At 48.9% G+C, this 21,002-nt stretch overlaps 1 protein-coding gene across 1 annotated transcript; it reads right to left on the bottom strand.

Annotated features, from left to right (window-relative positions):
• Positions 1 to 309: 309 nt before the first annotated feature.
• On the bottom strand, positions 310 to 16,160 carry LOC123764447 (serine-aspartate repeat-containing protein I-like). The gene is made up of 2 exons (XM_069319815.1): positions 16,028 to 16,160; positions 310 to 1,211 (listed from the first exon to the last, which is right to left on the bottom strand). Exons 1-2 carry the CDS (start codon positions 16,158 to 16,160, stop codon positions 310 to 312), a joined length of 1,035 nt encoding a protein of 344 aa, XP_069175916.1.
• Between the last annotated feature and the right edge of the window lie 4,842 nt (positions 16,161 to 21,002).

Below are 21,002 nucleotides of genomic sequence, written 5' to 3'. Positions count from 1 at the left end.
ACGGGACAGAAGCCGGCTTGGATGATTGACGGGACAGAAGCCGGCTTGGATGATTGAAGGGACAGGAGACGGCTTGGATGATTGACGGGACAGGAGCCGACCTGGATGATTGATAGGACAGGAGCCGACCTCACTCGTGTATTCGTAAAATGTTTGTCAAGCGGTGACAGTGGGAGCTAATTGGATTTTCGTTGTGAATTTTTGAAAATACTTTCTGTTTTTTATTTTCTATTTTACTCATAATATTGTTCATCTCGATATTGTTTATCACATGAAACGCTCGTTTTATTGGTTCATCTGTGCCTCACTCTATGTTGCCAAGTTATTGGTGATCTGTGCCTCACTCACTGTGGTCAGGTTATCGTTGATCTGTGCCTCACTCTCTGTGGTCAGGTTATCGTTGATCTGTGCCTCACTCTCTGTGGTCAGGTTATCGTTGATCTGTGCCTCACTCTCTGTGGTCAGGTTATCGTTGATCTGTGCCTTACTCTCTGTGGTCAGGTTATCGTTGATCTGTGCCTCACTCTCTGTGGTCAGGTTATCGTTGATCTGTGCCTCACTCTCTGTGGTCAGGTTATTGGTGATCTGTGCCTCACTCTCTGTGGTCAAGTTGTTGTTGATCTGTGCCTCACTCTCTGTGGTCAGGTTATTGGTGATCTGTGCCTCACTCTCTGTGGTCAGGTTATTGGTGATCTGTGCCTCACTCTCTGTGGTCAGGTTATCGTTGATCTGTGCCTCACTCTCTGTGGTCAAGTTATTGGTGATCTGTTCCTCACTCTCTGTGGTCAGGTTATTGGTGATCTGTGCCTCACTCTCTGTGGTCAGGTTATTGGTGATCTGTGCCTCACTCTCTGTGGTCAAGTTGTTGTTGATCTGTGCCTCACTCTCTGTGGTCAGGTTATTGGTGATCTGTGCCTCACTCTCTGTGGTCAGGTTATTGGTGATCTGTGCCTCACTCTCTGTGGTCAGGTTATCGTTGATCTGTGCCTCACTCTCTGTGGTCAGGTTATTGGTGATCTGTGCCTCACTCTCTGTGGTCAGGTTATTGGTGATCTGTGCCTCACTCTCTGTGGTCAGGTTATTGGTGATCTGTGCCTCACTCTCTGTGGTCAGGTTATCGTTGATCTGTGCCTCACTCTCTGTGGTCAAGTTGTTGGTGATCTGTGCCTCACTCTCTGTGGTCAGGTTATCGTTGATCTGTGCCTCACTCTCTGTGGTCAACGAACTGTTGATCTGTGCCTCACTCACTGTGGTCAACGAACTGTTGATCTGTGCCTCTCTCTCTGTGGTCAGGTTATCGTTGATCTGTACTCACCTAATTGTACTCACCTAATTGTGCTTGCGGGGATTGAGCTCTGGCTCTTTGGTCCCGCCTCTCAACTGTCAATCAACTGGTGTACAAATTCCTGAGCCTACTGGACTCTATCATATCTACATTTGAAACTGTGTATGGAGTCAGCCTCCACCACATCACTTCCTAATGCATTCCATCCGTTAACTACTTTGACACTGAAAAAATTCTTTCTAACGTCTCTGTGGTTCATCTGGGTACTAAGTTTCCACCTGTGTCCCCTTGTTCGTGTCCCACCCGTGCTGAAGAGTTTGTCTTTGTCCACCCTGTCAATTCTCCTAAGAATTTTGTAGGTGGTTATCATGTCTCCCCTTACTCTTCTGTTTTCCAGGGATGTGAGGTTCAGCTCCTTTAGCCTTTCCTCGTACCTCAATCCTCTCAGTTCCGGGACGAGCCTGGTGGCATACCGCTGAATCTTCTCTAACTTTGTCTTGTGTTTAACTAGGTATGGACTCCAGGCTGGAGCTGCATACTCCAGGATTGGTCTTACATAAGTGGTATACAGGGTTCTGAAAGATTCCTTACACAAGTTTCTGAGGGCAGTTCTTATGTTGGCCAGTCTACCATATGCCGCTGATGATATTCTTTTGATGTGGGCCTCTGGGGACAGGTTCGGTGTGATATCAACCCCCAGATCCTTCTCTTTATTTGACTTTTGCAGGATTTCCCCTCCCAGAGGATACCTTGTGTTCAGCCTCTTGCTCCCTTCGCCTAATATCATCACCTTACACTTTCCTGAGTTGAACTTTAGCAGCCATTTTCTAGACCATTCCTCCAGTTTATCCAGGTCATCCTGTAGTCTCTGTCTATCTTCATCCGTCTTGATTCTTCTCATAATTTTTGCATCATCAGCAAACATCGAGAGGATTGAGTCTATACGCTCTGGAAGATCGTTCACATATATTAGAAACAAGAGGGGTCCAAGTACTGAGCCCTGTGGGACTCCGCTGGTGACATCTCGCCACTCTGGTGTCTCCTCCCTCACCGTTACTTGCTGTTTCCTGTTGCTTAAGTACTCCCTTATCCACTGGAGCACCTTCCCTTTTACTCCTGCCTGTTGCTCCAACTTTTTTAACAGCCTTTTATGGAGTACTGTGTCAAAGGCTTTTTGGCAATCCAGGAAAATGCAGTTGGCCCACCCTTCTCTTTCCTGCCTAATTTTCGTTGCCTGGTCATAAAATTCTATTAAACCTGTGAGGCACGATTTACCATCTCTGAACCCATGTTGGTGGTGCGTTACAAAGTTATTTCCCTCCAGATGCTCTACGAGCCTTTTCCTCACGATCTTCTCCAGCACCTTGCATGGTATACAAGTTAAGGAAACTGGCCTGTAATTCAGTGCCTCTTGCCTGTCACCCTTTTTGTATATTGGGACCACGTTAGCTGTCTTCCAACTTTCTGGTAAGTCTCCTGTTTCCAGTGACCTGTTATACACCATAGAGAGTGGCACACTTAGTGCTTCTGCACCTTCCTTTAGTATCCATGGTGAGATTCTATCAGGCCCAACAGCCTTTGTCACATCCAGCTCCAGCAGACACCTTTTGACCTCATCACTGGTGAGGTCAAATTCCTCCAAGGTTGCTTGGTTTGCCGCCTCCTCATTTAGTGCAGGGGCTTCTCCTTGTTCTATTGTGAAGACCTCCTGGAATCTCTTGTTGAGTTCTTCACACACCTCCTTGTCATTCTCTGTGTATCTGTTCTCCCCTTTCCGTAGCTTCATCACTTGTTCCTTCACTGCTGTTTTCCTCCTGATATGGCTGTGGAGCAGCTTTGGTTGGGTCTTGGCTTTACTCGCGATGTCATTTTCAAACTGTCTCTCTGCTTCCCTCCTCACTCTGATGTACTCATTTCTGGCCCTCTGGTATCTCTCCCTGCTCTCTGGTGTTCTGTTATTTCTGTAGTTTCTCCATGTTCTTTTACTCAGTTGTTTCGCTACCTTACATTCCTGGTTGAACCATGGGTTTTTCTGTTGTTTTTCGTTTTTCTCCTTTTGGACGGGGATAAACCTGTCTGCAGCTTCCTGGCACTTTTGGGTGACAAAATCCATCATGACCTGCACATTCATGTCTCTAAGTTCTGTTTCCCATGGTATTCCCCTGAGGAAGTTCCTCATCTCGTCATATTTTCCTCTTCGGTAATTCAGTCTTTTCCCCTCCACTCCCATCCTTGGATAGGTTATCCCTACCTCCACCAAGTACTCAAAGGTCAGTACACTGTGGTCACTCATTCCTATGGGGGCTTAAACTTTGACTTCCCTTATTTCTGACTCATTCAGGGTGAATATCAAGTCGAGTCTAGCTGGTTCATCATTGCCTCTCGTTCTTGTGGGTTCCTTGACATGCTGGCTCAGAAAATTCCTTGTTGCCACTTCCAAAAGTTTAGCTCGCCACGTATCTGCACCACCATGTGGGTCCCCATTCTCCCAGTCTATCTTTCCATGGTTGAAATCACCCATGATTAAGAGTCTTGAGCCATTCCTGCAGGCAACTGAAGCTGCTCTCTCTATTATATTAATGGTTGCCATGTTGTTCCTATCAAACTCCTGTCTAGGTCTTCTGTCATTTAGGGGAGGGTTGTAAATGACTGCCACTATTATCTTAGGTTCACCCATTGTTATAGTTCCTGTTATGTAATCTCTGAATCCGTCACAGCCCGGAATTTCCATCTCATCAAAACTCCAGTCCTTCCTTATCAGCAGGGCCACTCCTCCTCCTCTCCCTTCCCTCTCTTTCCTTACTATATAGTAGTCCTTTGGAAACACAGCATCCGTTATGACTCCTGACAATTTTGCTTCTGTTAGTCCTATTACATCAGGGTTTTCTTCTTGCACCCTTCCTGCCAGTTCACTTGCTTTATTGGTAATCCCATCAATGTTTGAGTACATTACCTTGAAGCTCACTTTCTTATATCCAATTTCACCCACACTCCCCACAAGTGTAGGAGGTTGTTCTATGGTCATTGCTACTTGGGTAGGCTCCTCCTCCTGTGAGGTAGTTGCCAGGGGTTCAGGGGGAGGTGGAGTGGGGGTGGAGGGCTTAGGTCTTCCTCAGGCCTGCTTGGGTCAGGAAGAAGTCCTGGGGGTGAGGGAGCAGGAATTGCTTGGGGAGAGGGCACGTTGTAGTTGACAGGGGTTTGGAGGGAGGTGGAGTGGGGGATAGAGGGCTTTGGTCTTGCTCAGGCCTGCTTGGGGCAGGGAGAAGACCAGGGGCTGGGAAAGCAGGGGCTACTTGGGGTAAGGGGAGGCGGAGGATTTGGGTTTCATGATGGGCATTATGCAGGGGCAAGGAAGGGTTTGTGCTGGGGGGTAGGGAGGGCCCTATTGGGTGGTGGGCTGGGGTGTTGCATTCCCCCCTGGGGTTCCTGGGTTGCTGGATTGGGGTTCCCCACTCCCCTCTGGGATTGCTGGGTTGGAGGCTGAGGTTCCCTGGCTCTCTTCCCTCTCCTTGCGCCTTTTCCTTGCATCTGCTGCCCTTAGTATCTCGTCTCTGGTTATGTCCCTCTGAGCATATACCTCTTTGTAGTTCCTTACATACCTCAGTTTGCTCTTCCTTACTAGGATGTCCTCTTTGATGTCCTCGCTCTTGAATACTACCTTGATCAATCTCTTTTTGTCTCTGTTGTACTGGCCAATCCGGAAAAACTGTTCTATGTCTCGTTCAGCCCCTTCCATTCCTATCTCCTTTAATATCCTTGCCACTGCAGCTTTGTCTTTAGTCCTCGTTTCCTCCCTTGTGGAGCCCTCTTGTCCCTTGACACCTACCACTACTACAACTCTTTTCCTTTCCATTAGCTGGCTTGTGCATCTAGCTGCCTCCTGTGAGGTTACTGCTTTCATTACAACTTCCTAGACTGTGGACATTGCTCCTGGGCTCTTGAGCATTTCAGCAAAGGTTGGGCCAATTGTAGGGGTCCCTGCCATTGCTACATCTCCTGGCACCTGGGGGTTGGTCCCCTGGGCCAGAGTCTGATGAGGGCCTGTTTTTAGGCTTTTTATCTCCTCTTGTGCTGCACATAGTTCTATCTGCAGCTTACATATAGTTTCCCTCAGGTCCTTCAATTCCCCACTGACTTCCTTCCATGCCTTAGCAATCATCTCCATGAATGACTCGTCCAGTCCCTCTCCTCCAGCTTCATTCTGTTGTCTTACCATCCCGCTTGACCTGTGTGCGTGTGTGTGTGTGTACTCACCTAGTTGTACTCACCTAGTTGTGCTTGCGGGGGTTGAGCTCTGGCTCTTTGGTCCCGCCTCTCAACCGTCAATCAACAGGTGTACAGGTTCCTGAGCCTATTGGGCTCTATCATATCTACACTTGAAACTGTGTATGGAGTCAGCCTCCACCACATTGCTTCCTAATGCATTCCATTTGTCAACCACTCTGACACTAAAAAAGTTCTTTCTAATATCTCTGGCTCATTTGGGCACTCAGTTTCCACCTGTGTCCCCTAGTGCGTGTGCCCCTTGTGTTAAATAGCCTATCTTTATCAACCCTGTAGATTCCCTTGAGAATCTTGAATGTGGTGATCATGTCCCCCCTAACTCTTCTGTCTTCCAACGAAGTGAGGTTCAATGCCCGTAGTCTCTCCTCGTAGCTCATACCTCTCAGCTCGGGTACTAGTCTGGTGGCAGACCTTTGAACCTTTTCCAGTTTAGTCTTATCCTTGACTAGATATGGACTCCATGCTGGGGCTGCATACTCCAGGATTGGTCTGACATATGTGGTATATAATGTTCTGAAAGATTCCTTACACAAGTTTCTAAAGGCCGTTCTTATGTTAGCCAACCTGGCATATGCTGCTGATGTTATCCTCTTGATATGAGCTTCAGGGGACAGGTCTGGCGTGATATCAACCCCCAGGTCTTTCTCTCTCTCTGACTCTTGAAGTATTTCATCTCCCAAGTGATACCTTGTATCTGGTCTCCTGCTTCCTACTCCTATCTTCATTACATTACATTTGCTTGGGTTAAACTCTAACATCCATTTGTTCGACCATTCCTGCAGCTTGTGCAGGTCTTCTTGAAGCCTCAAGCTGTCCTCCTCTGTCTTAATCCTTCTCATAATTTTGGCGTCGTCAGCAAACATTGAGAGGAATGAGTCTATACCCTCTGGGAGATCATTTACGTATATCAGAAACAGGATAGGTCCAAGCACAGAGCCCTGTGGGACTCCACTGGTGACTTCCCGCCATTCTGAGGTCTCACCCCTCACTATAACTCTCTGCTTCCTATTGCTTAGGTACTCCCTTATCCACTGGAGCGCCCTACCAGTTACTCCTGCCTGTTTCTCCAGCTTATGCATCAACCTTTTATGGGGTACTGTGTCAAAAGCTTTCCGACAGTCCAAAAAAGTGCAGTCCGCCCATCCTTCTCTTTCTTGCTTAATCTTTGTCACCTGATCATAGAATTCTATCAAGCCTGTAAGGCAAGATTTACCCTCCCTGAACCCATGTTGATGGGTTGTCACGAAGTCTCTTCTCTCCAGATGTGTTACTAGGTTTTTTCTCACAATCTTCTCCATCACCTTGCATGGTATACAAGTTAAGGACACTGGCCTGTAGTTCAGTGCCTCTTGTCTGTCGCCCTTTTTGTATATTGGGACCACATTCGCCGTCTTCCATATTTCTGGTAGGTCTCCCGTCTCTAGTGATTTACTATACACTATGGAGAGTGGCAAGCAAAGTGCCTCTGCACACTCTTTCAGTACCCATGGTGAGATCCCATCTGGACCAACCGCCTTTCTAACATCCAGATCCAGCAGGTGTCTCTTGACCTCCTCTCTCGTAATTTCGAACTCCTCCAAGGCCGCCTGGTTTACCTCCCTTTCTCCTAGCACAGTGACCTCACCCTGTTCTATTGTGAAGACCTCCTGGAACCTCTTGTTGAGTTCCTCACACACCTCTCTGTCATTCTCTGTATACCTGTCCTCGCCTGTTCTAAGTTTCAATACCTGTTCTTTCACTGTTGTTTTCCTTCTGATGTGACTGTGGAGTAGCTCTGGTTCGGTCTTGGCTTTGTTTGCTATATCATTTTCAAAATTTTTCTCTGCTTCTCTTCTCACCCTGACGTACTCATTCCTGGTTCTCTGGTATCTCTCTCTGCTTTCTGGTGTTCTGTTATTCCGGAAGTTCCTCCACGCCTTTTTGTTCAGTTTCTTCGCTTCCATACATGCCCTATTATACCATGGATTCTTCTGTTGCTTCTCGGATTTTTCCCTTTGGGCCGGGATGAACCTGTTTACTGCCTCCTGACACTTTTGGGTAACATAGTCCATCATACCCTGTACAGACTTGTCTCTGAGGTCTGTGTCCCAAGGTATTTCACTTAGGAAACTTCTCATCTGTTCATAATTCCCCTTTCGGTATGCCAGCCTTTTGATTCCTAGTTCTTTTTGGGGGGAGATAAGTCCTAGCTCTACCAGGTACTCAAAGTTCAATACACTGTGGTCACTCATTCCCAAGGGCGCTTCCATCTTAACTTCCCTTATATCCCATTCATTTAGGGTAAATATCAAATCAAGCATTGCTGGTTCATCTTCTCCTCTCATTCTTGTTGGCTCTTTGGTATGCTGGCTTAGAAAGTTTCTTGTTGCCACGTCCAGCAGCTTAGCTCTCCATGTTTCTGGTCCTCCATGCGGGTCTCTGTTCTTCCAATCTATCTTCCCATCTTTGAAGTCTCCCATAATTAGTAGTCCAGATCCATTCCTGCTAGCAACAGAAGCTGCTCTTTCTATTATGTTAATGGTGGCCATGTTGTTTCTATCATATTCCTGTCTAGGTCTTCTGTCATTTGGTGGTGGATTATATATGACTGCGACTATAATTTTTTTCCCTCCATTTGTTACAGTACCTGCTATGTAGTCACTGAAACCTTCACAGCCCTGAATATCCATCTCCTCAAAATCCCAGCCTTTTCTTACCAGCAGAGCTACACCACCCCCACCTCTTCCTTCCCTCTCTTTCCGCATAACATAATAGTCCTGTGGAAACACTGCATTTGTTATTGTTTTCGTGATCTTTGTTTCTGTGAGGGCTATTATGTCTGGGTTTTCCTCTAGTACCAGTTCTCCAAGCTCATTTGCTTTATTTGTAATTCCATCTATGTTAGTGTACATCGCTTTGAGGCTCACTTTCTTCTGTCCCTTCTCAAATCGCCTCCTTGGTGAGTGTTCTGCTGGTGGGGAGGCTGTTCCATGGGTGTGAGGACCTGTGAGGTGGGTAACAGGATCTCAGAGGATACTGGAATGAGGGGCGGGGGATCCAGTGAAGGGGGAGGGACAGGGAGGGTATGGGGTGAAAGGGGAGGGAGGACGGGAAGGAAAGGGGGGGGAGGGAGGACTCGGGAGGAAGGGAGGGGTAGAAGGGTGGGGATTGGGTGTGGGGGGAGGGAGATTTGGCTGAACTTTTGAGTGGGGGCAGGGAGGGTTTGGGGTAGGGGGGTTTTCTATGCAGAGGAGGGAGGCGGGGTTGTCCTCCCTTCTGGTGTTACTGGGTAGCTGGTTGTGGGTTCCCCCCTCGCCTCTGGGGGTGTTGTGTTAGGAGCTGTGACTTCCTGGTTTTCCCCTCTCGCCCTGCGCCTCTTCCTTGCTTCTGCCGCCACGGCTCTCTCCTCCCTTGTCATGTCTCGCTGGAGGAATACATTTTTTAATTTTCCCACGTTTTTCAGGGAGCTCTTCCTTGATAGGATCCTCTCCTTTGTGTTCTCGTTTGCAAACACTATCTTTATCATTCGGTCTCGGTCTTTGTTGTACCGGCCTAGCCTGAAAACCTTCTCAATGCTATGCTCGGCCCCTTCCATGTCTAGTGCCTTTAGTACTTCATTCACTGCTGCTTTGTCCTTGTCATTCCACTCTGTCCTATTGGTTCCTTCCTGTTCCCTAATACCCACAGCAACCACTGATCTTTTCCTTTCCAGCAGTTGGCTAGTGAAGCGTGCCGCCTCCTGCGAGGTGCCTGCTTTCATGGCCACCTCCATCACTGCAGTCATTACTTCAGAGTTATTTTTTTTTAGTATTTCCGCAAATGTTGCTTTTATTGTGGCATTCTCATCCAGAAAACTATTATTGTGTGTGTGTGTGTGTGTGTGTGTGTGTGTGTATGTGTGTGTGTGTGTACTCACCTAATTGTACTCACCTAATTGTGCTTGCGGGGGTTGAGCTCTGGCTCTTTGGTCCCGCCTCTCAACCGTCAATCAACTGGTGTACAGATTCCTGAGCCTATTGGGCTCTATCATATCTACATTTGAAACTGTGTATGGAGTCAGCCTTCACCACATCACTTCCTAATGCATTCCATTTACTAACTACTCTGACACTGAAAAAGTTCTTTCTAACGTCTCTGTGGCTCATTTGGGTACTCAGCTTCCACCTGTGTCCCCTTGTTCACGTCCCACCAGTGTTGAATAGTTCATCCTTGTTTACCCGATCGATTCCCCTGAGGATTTTGTAGGTTGTGATCATGTCCCCCTTACTCTTCTGTCTTCCAGTGTCGTAAGGTGCATTTCCCGCAGCCTTTCCTCATAAGTCATGCCTCTTAGTTCTGGGACTAGTCTAGTAGCATACCTTTGGACTTTTTCCAGCTTCGTCTTGTGCTTGACAAGGTACGGGCTCCATGCTGGGGCCGCATACTCCAGGATTGGTCTTACATATGTGGTGTACAAGATTCTGAATGATTCCTTACACAGGTTCCTGAACGCCGTTCTGATGTTAGCCAGCCTCGCATATGCCGCAGACGTTATTCTCTTTATGTGGGCTTCAGGAGACAGGTTTGGTGTGATATCAACTCCTAGATCTTTCTCTCTGTCTGTTTCATTAAGTACTTCATCTCCTATTCTGTATCCTGTGCCTGGCCTCCTGTTTCCACTGCCTAGTTTCATTACTTTGCATTTACTCGGGTTGAACTTCAACAGCCATTTGTTGGACGATTCACTCAGTCTATCCAGGTCATCTTGTAGCCTCCTACTATCATCCTCTGTTTCCATCCTCCTCATAATTTTTGCATCGTCGGCAAACATTGAGAGGAACGAATCTATACCCTCTGGGAGATCATTTATATATACCAGAAACAGTATAGGTCCAAGGACTGACCCCTGCGGGACTCCACTTGTGACGTCTCACCAATCTGAGACCTCACCCCTCACACAGACTCGTGGTCTCCTGTTGCTTAGGTACTCCTCTATCCACCGGAGTACCTTCCCTCTCACTCCAGCCTGCATCTCCAACTTTCGCACTAGCCTCTTGTGTGGCACTGTATCAAAGGCTTTCTGACAATCCAAAAATATGCAGTCTGCCCACCCTTCTCTTTCGTGCCTTATTTTTGTTGCCTGGTCGTAGAATTCAAGTAACCCTGTGAGGCAGGACCTGCCATCTCTGAACCCATGTTGATGCTGTGTTACAAAGTTCCTTCGCTCCAGATGCTCCACTAGTTTTTTTCGCACAATCTTCTCCATCAGCTTGCATGGTATGCAGGTTAGGGACACTGGCCTGTAGTTCAGTGCCTCCTGTCTATCCCCTTTCTTGTATATCGGGACTACGTTAGCGGCTTTCCAAATATCTGGCAGTTCCCCTGTTGCCAGTGATTTATTATACACTATGGAGAGTGGTAGGCACAGTTCTCTTGCTCCTTCCTTTAGAACCCAAGGGGAGATTCCATCTGGGCCTATAGCCTTCGATACGTCCAACTCTAGTAAACACTTCCTTACTTCCCCACTGGTAATCTCAAACTCTTCCAGTGGTTCCTGGTTAGCTATTCCCTCACTTACCTCTGGAATTTCTCCTTGCTCTAAGGTGAAGACCTCCTGGAATTTCTTATTCAATTCCTCACACACTTCCTTGTCATTTGTAGTGAATCCTTCTGCCCCTATCCTTAATCTCATAACCTGTTTCTTTACTGTTGTTTTTCTCCTAATGTGGCTATGCAACAATTTAGGCTGAGTCTTTGCCTTGCTTGCGATGTCATTTTCCTATTGTCTTTCTGCCTCTCTTCTCATCCTGACATATTCATTCCTGGCATTCTGGTATCTTTCTCTGCTCTCCAGTGTCCTGTTATTCCTATAGTTTCTCCATGCCCTTTTACTTTGCTGCTTAGCTAGCCTACATCTCTGATTAAACCATGGGTTTCTCATCTTCATTTCTCTGTTTTCCTTTTGGACTGGGACAAACTTGTTTGCTGCGTCCTTGCACTTCTGCGTGATGTAATCCATCATATCTTGGGCCGTCTTTCCCCTGAGCTCTGTTTCCCATGCTATATCTGTTAGGAATTTTCTTATCCCTCATAGTTTCCCTTTCGGTATGCTAACCTTTTGGTTTCGGTATCCCTCCTCGAGTTCAATAACCCTTCTTCAATCAAGTACTCAAACACCAGTACACTGTGGTCGCTCATTCCTACTGGGTCCTCAAAACCGATTTCTTTTATGTCGGAGTCGTTCAGAGTGAAGACTAGGTCGAGTCTCGTTGGTTCGTCATTGCCTCTCATCCTTGTGGGTTCTCCGACATGCTGGGTTAAAAAGTTGCTTGTGTGTGTGTGTGTGTGTGTGTGTGTGTGTGTGTGTGTGTGTGTGTGTGTGTGTGTGTGTGTGTGTGTGTGTGTGTGTGTGTGTGTGTGTGTGTGTGTGTGTGTGTGTGTGTGTGTGTGTGTGTGTGTGTATGTGCGTGTGTGTGCGTGTGTGTGTGTCCGTGTGTGTCTTTGTGTGCGTGCGTGTGCGTGTGCGTGCGTGTGTGTGTGTGTGTGTGTGTGTGTGTGTGTGTGTGTGTGTGTGTGTGTGTGTGTGTGTGTGTGTGTGTGTGTGTGTGTGTGTGTGTGTGTGTGTGTGTGTGTGTGTGTGTGTGTACTCACCTAGTTGTGTTTGCGGGGGTTGAGCTCTGGCTCTTTGGTCCCGCCTCTCAACCGTCAATCAACAGGTGTACAGATTCATGAGCCTATCGGGCTCTGTCATATCTACACTTGAAACTGTGTATGGAGTGAGCCTCCACCACATCACTTCCTAATGCATTCCATTTGTCAACCACTCTGACACTAAAAAAGTTCTTTCTAATATCTCTGTGGCTCATTTGGGCACTCAGTTTCCACCTGTGTCCCCTTGTGCGTGTTCCCCTTGTGTTAAATAGACTGTCTTTATCTACCCTATCAATCCCCTTCAGAATCTTGAATGTGGTGATCATGTCCCCCCTAACTCTTCTGTCTTCCAGCGAAGTGAGGTTTAATTCCCGTAGTCTCTCCTCGTAGCTCATACCTCTCAGCTCGGGTACTAGTCTGGTGGCAAACCTTTGAACCTTTTCCAGTTTAGTCTTATCCTTGACTAGATATGGACTCCATGCTGGGGCTGCATACTCCAGGATTGGCCTGACATATGTGGTATACAAAGTTCTGAATGATTCTTTACACAAGTTTCTGAATGTCGTTCGTATGTTGGCCAGCCTGGCATATGCCGCTGATGTTATCCGCTTGATATGTGCTGCAGGAGACAGGTCTGGCGTGATATCAACCCCCAAGTCTTTTTCCTTCTCTGACTCCTGAAGAATTTCCTCTCCCAGATGATACCTTGTATCTGGCCTCCTGCTCCCTACACCTATCTTCATTACATTACATTTGGTTGGGTTAAACTCTAACAACCATTTGTTCGACCATTCCTTCAGCTTGTCTAGGTCTTCTTGAAGCCTCAAACAGTCCTCTTCTGTTTTAATCCTTCTCATAATTTTAGCATCGTCCGCAAACATTGAGAGAAATGAATCGATACCTCCGGGAGATCATTTACATATATCAGAAACAAGATAGGACCGAGTACAGAGCCCTGTGGGACTCCACTAGTGACTTCACGCCAATCGGAGGTCTCACCCCTCACCGTAACTCTCTGCTTCCTATTGCTTAGATACTCCCTTATCCACTGGAGCACCTTACCAGCTACACCTGCCTGTCTCTCCAGCTTATGTACCAGCCTCTTATGCGGTACTGTGTCAAAGGCTTTCCGACAATCCAAGAAAATGCAGTCCGCCCAGCCCTCTCTTTCTTGCTTAATCTGTGTCACCTGATCGTAGAATTCTGTCAAGCCTGTAAGGCAAGATTTACCCTCCCTGAATCCATGTTGGCGATTTGTCACGAAGTCCCTTCTCTCCAGATGTGTTACCAGGTTTTTTCTCACGATCTTCTCCATCACCTTGCATGGTATACAAGTCAAGGACACTGGCCTGTAGTTCAGTGCCTCTTGTCTGTCGCCCTTTTTGTATATTGGGACCACATTCGCCGTCTTCCATATTTCTGGTAGGTCTCCCGTCTCTAGTGACTTACTATACACTATGGAGAGTGGCAGGCAAAGTGCCTCAGCACACTCTTTCAGTACCCATGGTGAGATCCCATCTGGACCAACAGCCTTTCTAACATCCAGATCCAGCAGGTGTCTCTTGACCTCCTCTCTCGTAATTTCGAACTCCTCCAAGGCCGCCTGGTTTACCTCCCTTTCTCCTAGCACAGTGACCTCACCCTGTTCTATTGTGAAGACCTCCTGGAACCTCTTGTTGAGTTCTTCACACACCTCTCTGTCATTCTCTGTATACCTGTCCTCGCCTGTTCTAAGTTTCAATACCTGTTCTTTCACTGTTGTTTTCCTTCTGATGTGACTGTGGAGTAGCTTTGGTTCGGTCTTGGCTTTGTTTGCTATATCATTTTCAAAATTTTTCTCTGCTTCTCTTCTCACCCTGACGTACTCATTCCTGGTTCTCTGGTATCTCTCTCTGCTTTCTGGTGTTCTGTTATTCCGGAAGTTCCTCCACGCCTTTTTGTTCAGTTTCTTCGCTTCCATACATGCCCTATTATACCATGGATTCTTCTGTTGCTTCTCGGATTTTTCCCTTTGGGCCGGGATGAACCTGTTTACTGCCTCCTGACACTTTTGGGTAACATAGTCCATCATACCCTGTACAGACTTGTCTCTGAGGTCTGTGTCCCAAGGTATTTCACTTAGGAAACTTCTCATCTGTTCATAATTCCCCTTTCGGTATGCCAGCCTTTTGATTCCTAGTTCTTTTTGGGGGGAGATAAGTCCTAGCTCTACCAGGTACTCAAAGTTCAATACACTGTGGTCACTCATTCCCAAGGGCGCTTCCATCTTAACTTCCCTTATATCCCATTCATTTAGGGTAAATATCAAATTAAGCATTGCTGGTTCATCTTCTCCTCTCATTCTTGTTGGTTCTTTGGTGTGCTGGCTTAGAAAGTTTCTTGTTGCCACGTCCAGCAGCTTAGCTCTCCATGTTTCTGGTCCTCCATGCGGGTCTCTGTTCTTCCAATCTATCTATCCATGGTTGAAGTCTCCCATAATTAGTAGTCCAGATCCATTCCTGCTAGCAACAGAAGCTGCTCTTTCTATTATGTTAATGGTGGCCATGTTGTTTCTATCATATTCCTGTCTAGGTCTTCTGTCATTTGGTGGTGGATTATATATGACTGCGACTATAATTTTTTTCCCTCCATTTGTTACAGTACCTGCTATGTAGTCACTGAAACCTTCGCAGCCCTGAATATCCATCTCCTCAAAATCCCAGCCTTGTCTTACCAACAGAGCTACACCACCCCCACCTCTTCCTTCCCTCTCTTTCCTCATAACATAATAGTCCTGTGGGAACACTGCATTTGTTATCATTTTCGTGATCTTTGTTTCTGTGAGGGCTATTATGTCTGGGTTTTCCTCTAGTACCAGTTCTCCACGCTCATTTGCTTTATTTGTAATTCCATCTATGTTTGTGTACATCGCTTTGAGGCTCACTTTCTTCTGTCCCTTCTCAAATCGCTTCCTTGGTGAGTGTTCTGCTGGTGGGGGAGGCTGTTCCATGGGTGTGAGGACCTGTGAGGTGGATAACAAGGTCTCAGAGGATACTGGGATGAGGGGCGGGGGATCCAGTGAAGGGGGAGGGACAGGGAGGGTATGGGGTGAAAGGGGAGGGAGGACGGGAAGGAAAGGGGGGTAGGGAGGACTCGGGAGGAGGGGAGGGGTAGAAGGGTGGGGATTGGGTGTGGGGGGGAGGGAGATTTTGCTGAACATTTGAGTGGGGGCAGGGAGGGTTTGGGGTAGGGGGATTTTCTATGCAGTGGAGGGAGACGGGGTTGTCCTCCCTTCTGGTGTTACTGGGTAGCTGGTTGTGGGTTCCCCCCTCGCCTCTGGGGGTGTTGGGTTGGGAGCTGTGACTTCCTGGTTTTCCCCTCTCGCCCTGCGCCTCTTCCTTGCTTCTGCCGCCACGGCTCTCTCCTCCCTTGTCATGTCTCTCTGGAGGAATACATTTTTTTATTTTCCCACGTTTTTCAGGGAGCTCTTCCTTGATAGGATCTTCTCCTTTGTGTTCTCGTTTGCAAACACTATCTTTATCATTCGGTCTCGGTCTTTGTTGTACCGGCCTAGCCTGAAAACCTTCTCAATGCTATGCTCAGCCCCTTCCATGTCTAGTGCCTTTAGTACTTCCTGCTCCTTAATACCCACAGCAACCACTGATCTGTTCCTTTCCAGCAGTTGGCTAGTGGAGCGTGCCGCCTCCTGCGAGGTGGCTGCTTTCATGGCCACCTCCATCACTGCAGTCATTACTTCAGAGTTATTTTTTTTTAGTATTTCCGCAAATGTTGCTTTTATTGTGGCATTCTCACCCAGAAAACTATTACCACCTTCTCCCTGGGTGGTTTTCTGATTTTCAGCCTCGATACCATTTTCTTTGAGGGCTCTAATCTCCTCCTTTGCTGCTGTCATCTCTCTTTTCAGGTATCTTATTTCGTTCTTCATTTCCTGCATCATTTCTTGCATCTCACTCTTGATGTCCTCCAGAAACTGGGCGAACATTTCCTTCATCTCGTCACCTTGGCTCTTTCCTGTTCCCCTGGGACCTCTGGCTGCCATGCTTGACCCTGTTGGGATGGGGGAGGGAGAGAGAGAGAGAGAGGAAGAGAGAGAGAAAGAGAGAGAGAGAAAGGGAGTGATAAAGGGAGAGATAAATGGGTGGGTGGGGGGGATCCGACCCTTCCACTGAAGTGATAAGAAAGTAGAAGGGGAGGGGGGGGGGGAGGAGATGGAGAGAGAGGTGGGAGGGAGAGAGAGGAGAGGGAGAGAGTGGGTGAGGGAGAGAGCGGGTGAGGGAGAGAGCGGGTGAGGGAGAGAGCGGGTGAGGTGTGTGTGTGTGTGGGCAGAGAGGGAGGGGGAAGGAAAGAGAGGGAGGGAGAGGGGGAGGGAGGGAGAGAGGGAGGGAGAGAGAGAGGGAGAGAGAGAGGGAGGGAGGGAGAGAGAGAGAGAGAGAGAGAGAGAGAGAGAGAGAGAGAGAGAGAGAGAGAGAGAGAGAGAGAGAGAGAGAGAGAGAGAGAGAGAGAGAGAGAGAGAGAGAGCAGGAGAGAGAGAGAGAGAGCAGGAGAGAGATAGTGGGAGAGGGAGAGAGGGAGTGGGAGAGAGGGAGAGTGGGGAGGGGAAGAGTGCGTGTATGGGCGATGCGGGGGACTGGGGGTGGGGGGGGAGATGGCGACTAAGTCAGGTCAGGTCCGATGGTGCAGTCAAGATGGGGGGGGGGGGGATAGTAAGGTCCTATCCCAGATGCCTTTTCCCCTGACTGGACAATTGTGTGTGTGTGTGTGTGTGTGTGCACGCGTGTGTGTGTCTGTTTTAGCGTGTGCACACTTGTGTGCGTGTATGTGTCAAGATATCCCTTATGCGTTACCTCTGCCTAAATGAGCCACTCTGAGATTTTTAAATATATATGATATCCTGAACGAGAATTTGATAATCTTTTACCTCAATCTGTACACCTGATTAATTGACCAGAGAGGGGTACATACCAGTCTGCCTCCCGCTCACACAACCAGATGAGCGATGTATGATGACGATGGTTATCCGTCGTTGTCTCCCACTAGGTGATTCACTAAGTGCTGGTAGATTGATGAGTTCGTTCTTCTCTTTCAACACAAAGCTCTGGAGTCAGTCACTGTATCGTTATGTGACAGTTCACTAATTCACTGTACCACTGATCACACACACTGATGTGTGTGTGTGTGTGTGTGTGTGTGTGTGTGTGTGTGTGTGTGTGTGTGTGTGTGTGTGTGTGTGTGTGTGTGTGTGTGTGTGTGTGTGTGTGTGTGTGTGTGTATGTGTGTGTGTGTGTTTATTGTGGGGGTGGCACAGTGGGGGGGGGGGGGTTAACAGGTGAAGGGATGGAGGGAGAGGGAGAGATGGAGTGAAAGGGAGAGGAGGAGTGAAGGGGAGTGAAAGGGAGGGAGAGTGAGAAGTAGGCAGAGAGGAAGAGAGGAAGGAGGGCAATCAGGTGGGTGAGGTATGGAGGATCAGTCCCTGGGGTGAGAGGTGAGGTTGGCGGTAGGCTGGTTTGTGCGTTCGTGTGTGTGTGTGTGTGTGTTTACACTGGCGTGTTATGGTGAGGAGGGGGGGTAGGTCTAGTCAGTGGCGGTGTAATGAAACACACAGGTGAGAGAAACTAGTACCAAGCTGAGGCTCTTGAGCTTCTTTTTCGTATTTTAATTAACTTATGTTCAAAGCTTATTACTATATAAAAAACACTGTACACCTTGTATGACTGACTTTGAGAGGCACTCACCTCCGAGTAAGCATCCCACAGCACAATTAGGTGATTTATAAAGCGATGTCCGCCTTAATTGTTGACGTCCCCGCCAGAGGTCCTCCCACGTGGTGGTCCAAGCTCTTCCCGTCTCAGGCCTCTGGTGCCACCGTCTTGCCACAATCTCATTCTTTTTCAATTTTTTTTCTTATCCAAAGTTATAGGAATTCACTATGTTGCGTTATCACTGCGTTGCTGTACCTTTCATATGACCAAAAACTATGTTTTGGGCTCACTAGTACGTAAATATCCCGAGAATATTGAAGTAATTCGCGGACCGCCGTCCTACACTTGTCGTCCGTCCTATTCTGTGTCTAGCACTCTAGCATTGCAGTATGGCAGGAAACTGGTAGTATGGCAGGCAGACCGGTAATATGGCAGGCAGACCGACAGTATGGCAGGCAGACCGACAGTATGGCAGGCAGACCGACAATGTGGCAGGCAGACCGGTAGTATGACAGGCAGACCGGTAGTATGGCAGGCAGACCGACAGTATGGCAGGCAGACCAACAGTATGGCAGGCAGACCGGTAGTATTGCAGGCAAACCGACAGTATGGCAGGCAGACGGACAGTATGGCAGGCAGACCGACAGTATGGCACGCAGTCCGGTAGTATGACAGGCAGACTCACATTATGGCAGGCAGACCGACAGTATGGCAGGCAGACCGACAGTATGGCAGGCAGACCGACAGTATGGCAGGCATAACCAGTAGTATGGCAGGGAGACCGACAGTATGGCAGACCGACAGTATGGCAGGCAGACCGATAGTGTGGCAGGCAAACCGACAGTATGGCAGGCAGACCGACATTATGACAGGCAGACCGGTAGTATGGCAAGAAGACCGACAGTATGGCAGGCAGATCGACAGTATGGCAGGCAGATCGACAATATGGCAGGCAGACCGACAGTATGGCAGGCAGACCGACAGTATGGCAGGCATAACCAGTAGTATGGCAGGGAGACCGACAGTATGGCAGGCATAACCAGTAGTATGGCAGGGAGACCGACAGTATGGCAGGCATAACCAGTAGTATGGCAGGGAGACCGACAGTATGGCAGACAGACCGACAGTATGGCAGGCTGACCGGTAGTATGGCTGGCAGACCTACAGTAGGGCAGGCAGACCGACAGTATGGTAGGAAGATCGAAAGTATGGCAGGGAGGCCGACATTATGGCAGGCAGGTCGACAATATGGCAGGCAGACCGACAGTATGGTAGGCAGACCGGTAGTATGGCAGGCAGACCGACTTTATGGCAGGCTTACCGTCAGTATGGCAGACAGACCAACAGTATGGCAGGCAGACCGACAGTATGGCAGGCAGACCGACAGTATGGCAGGCAGACCGACAGTATGGCAGACAAACCGGTAGTATGGCAGGCAGACCGACAGTATGGCAGGCAGACCGGTAGTATGGCAGGCAGACCGACAGTATGGCAGGCAGGCCGACAATATGGCAGGCAAACCGATAGTATGGCAGGCAGAAAGACAATATGGCAGGCAAACCGATAGTATGGCAGGCAGACCGACAGTATGGCAGGCAGACCGACAGTATGACAGGCAGACCGACAGAATGGCAGGCAGACCGACAGTATGGCAGGCAGACCGACAGTATGGCAGGCAGACCGACAGTATGGCAGGCAGACCGGTAGTATTGCAGGCAGTCCGATAGTATGGCAGGCAGACCGATATTACGGCAGGCAGACCGACAGTATGGCTGGCAAACCGGTAATATGGCAGGCAGACCGACAGTATGGCTGGCAGACCGACAGTATGGCAGGCAGACCGACAGTACGGCAGGCAAACCGGTAGTATGGCAGGCAGACCGGTAGTATGGCAGGCAGACCGACAGTACGGCAGGCAGGCCGACAGTATGGCAGGCTGACCGACAGTATGGCAGGCAGACCAACAGTATGGCAGGCAGACCGACAGTACGGCAGGCAGACCAACAGTATGGCAGGCAGACCAACAGTATGGCAGGCAGACCGACAGTTTAGCAGGCAGACCGACAGAATGGCAGGTAGACCGACAGTACGGCAGGCAGACCGGTAGTATGGCAGGCAGACCGGTAGTATGGCAGGCAGACCGACAGTATGGCAGGCAGACCGACAGTATGGCTGGCAAATTGGTAGTATGGCAGGCAGACCGACAGTATGGCAGGCAGACCGACAGTATGGCAGGCAAACCGGTAGTATGCCTGGCAGACCTACAGTAGGGCAGGCAGACCGACAGTATGGTAGGAAGATCGAAAGTATGGCAGGGAGGCCGACATTATGGCAGGCAGGTCGACAATATGGCAGGCAGACCGACAGTATGGTAGGCAGACCGGTAGTATGGCAGGCAGACCGACTTTATGGCAGGCTTACCGTCAGTATGGCAGACAGACCAACAGTATGGCAGGCAGACCGACAGTATGGCAGGCAGACCGACAGTGTGGCAGACAAACCGGTAGTATGGCAGGCAGACCGACAGTATGGCAGGCAGACCGGTAGTATGGCAGGCAGACCGACAGTATGGCAGGCAGGCCGACAATATGGCAGGCAAACCGATAGTATGGCAGGTAGAAAGACAATATGGCAGGCAAACCGATAGTATGGCAGGCAGACCGACAGTATGGCAGGCAGACCGACAGTATGACAGGCAGACCGACAGAATGGCAGGCAGACCGACAGTATGGCAGGCAGACCGACAGTATGGCAGGCAGACCGACAGTATGGCAGGCAGACCGGTAGTATTGCAGGCAGTCCGATAGTATGGCAGGCAGACCGATATTACGGCAGGCAGACCGACAGTATGGCTGGCAAACCGGTAATATGGCAGGCAGACCGACAGTATGGCTGGCAGACCGACAGTATGGCAGGCAGACCGACAGTACGGCAGGCAAACCGGTAGTATGGCAGGCAGACCGGTAGTATGGCAGGCAGACCGACAGTACGGCAGGCAGACCGACAGTATGGCAGGCAGACCGACAGTATGGCAGGCAGACCAACAGTATGGCAGGCAGACCGACAGTACGGCAGGCAGACCAACAGTATGGCAGGCAGACCAACAGTATGGCAGGCAGACCGAC

The sequence above is a fragment of the Procambarus clarkii genome, chromosome 94, assembly GCF_040958095.1.
Source record: "Procambarus clarkii isolate CNS0578487 chromosome 94, FALCON_Pclarkii_2.0, whole genome shotgun sequence".
Taxonomy (NCBI): domain Eukaryota; kingdom Metazoa; phylum Arthropoda; class Malacostraca; order Decapoda; family Cambaridae; genus Procambarus; species Procambarus clarkii.
This window is presented reverse-complemented; position numbering and strand designations above follow the sequence as displayed.

Coding starts and splice junctions, on each gene's coding strand:
- LOC123764447 (XM_069319815.1), bottom strand. CDS start 16,160: ATGTTCGCCCAGTTTCTGGAGGACATCAAGAGTGAGATGCAAGAAATG. Junction 1,212..16,027: donor TAGAGCCCTCAAAGAAAATG/GTATCGAGGCTG, acceptor CGTTGACCACAG/AGAGTGAGGCACAGATCAAC.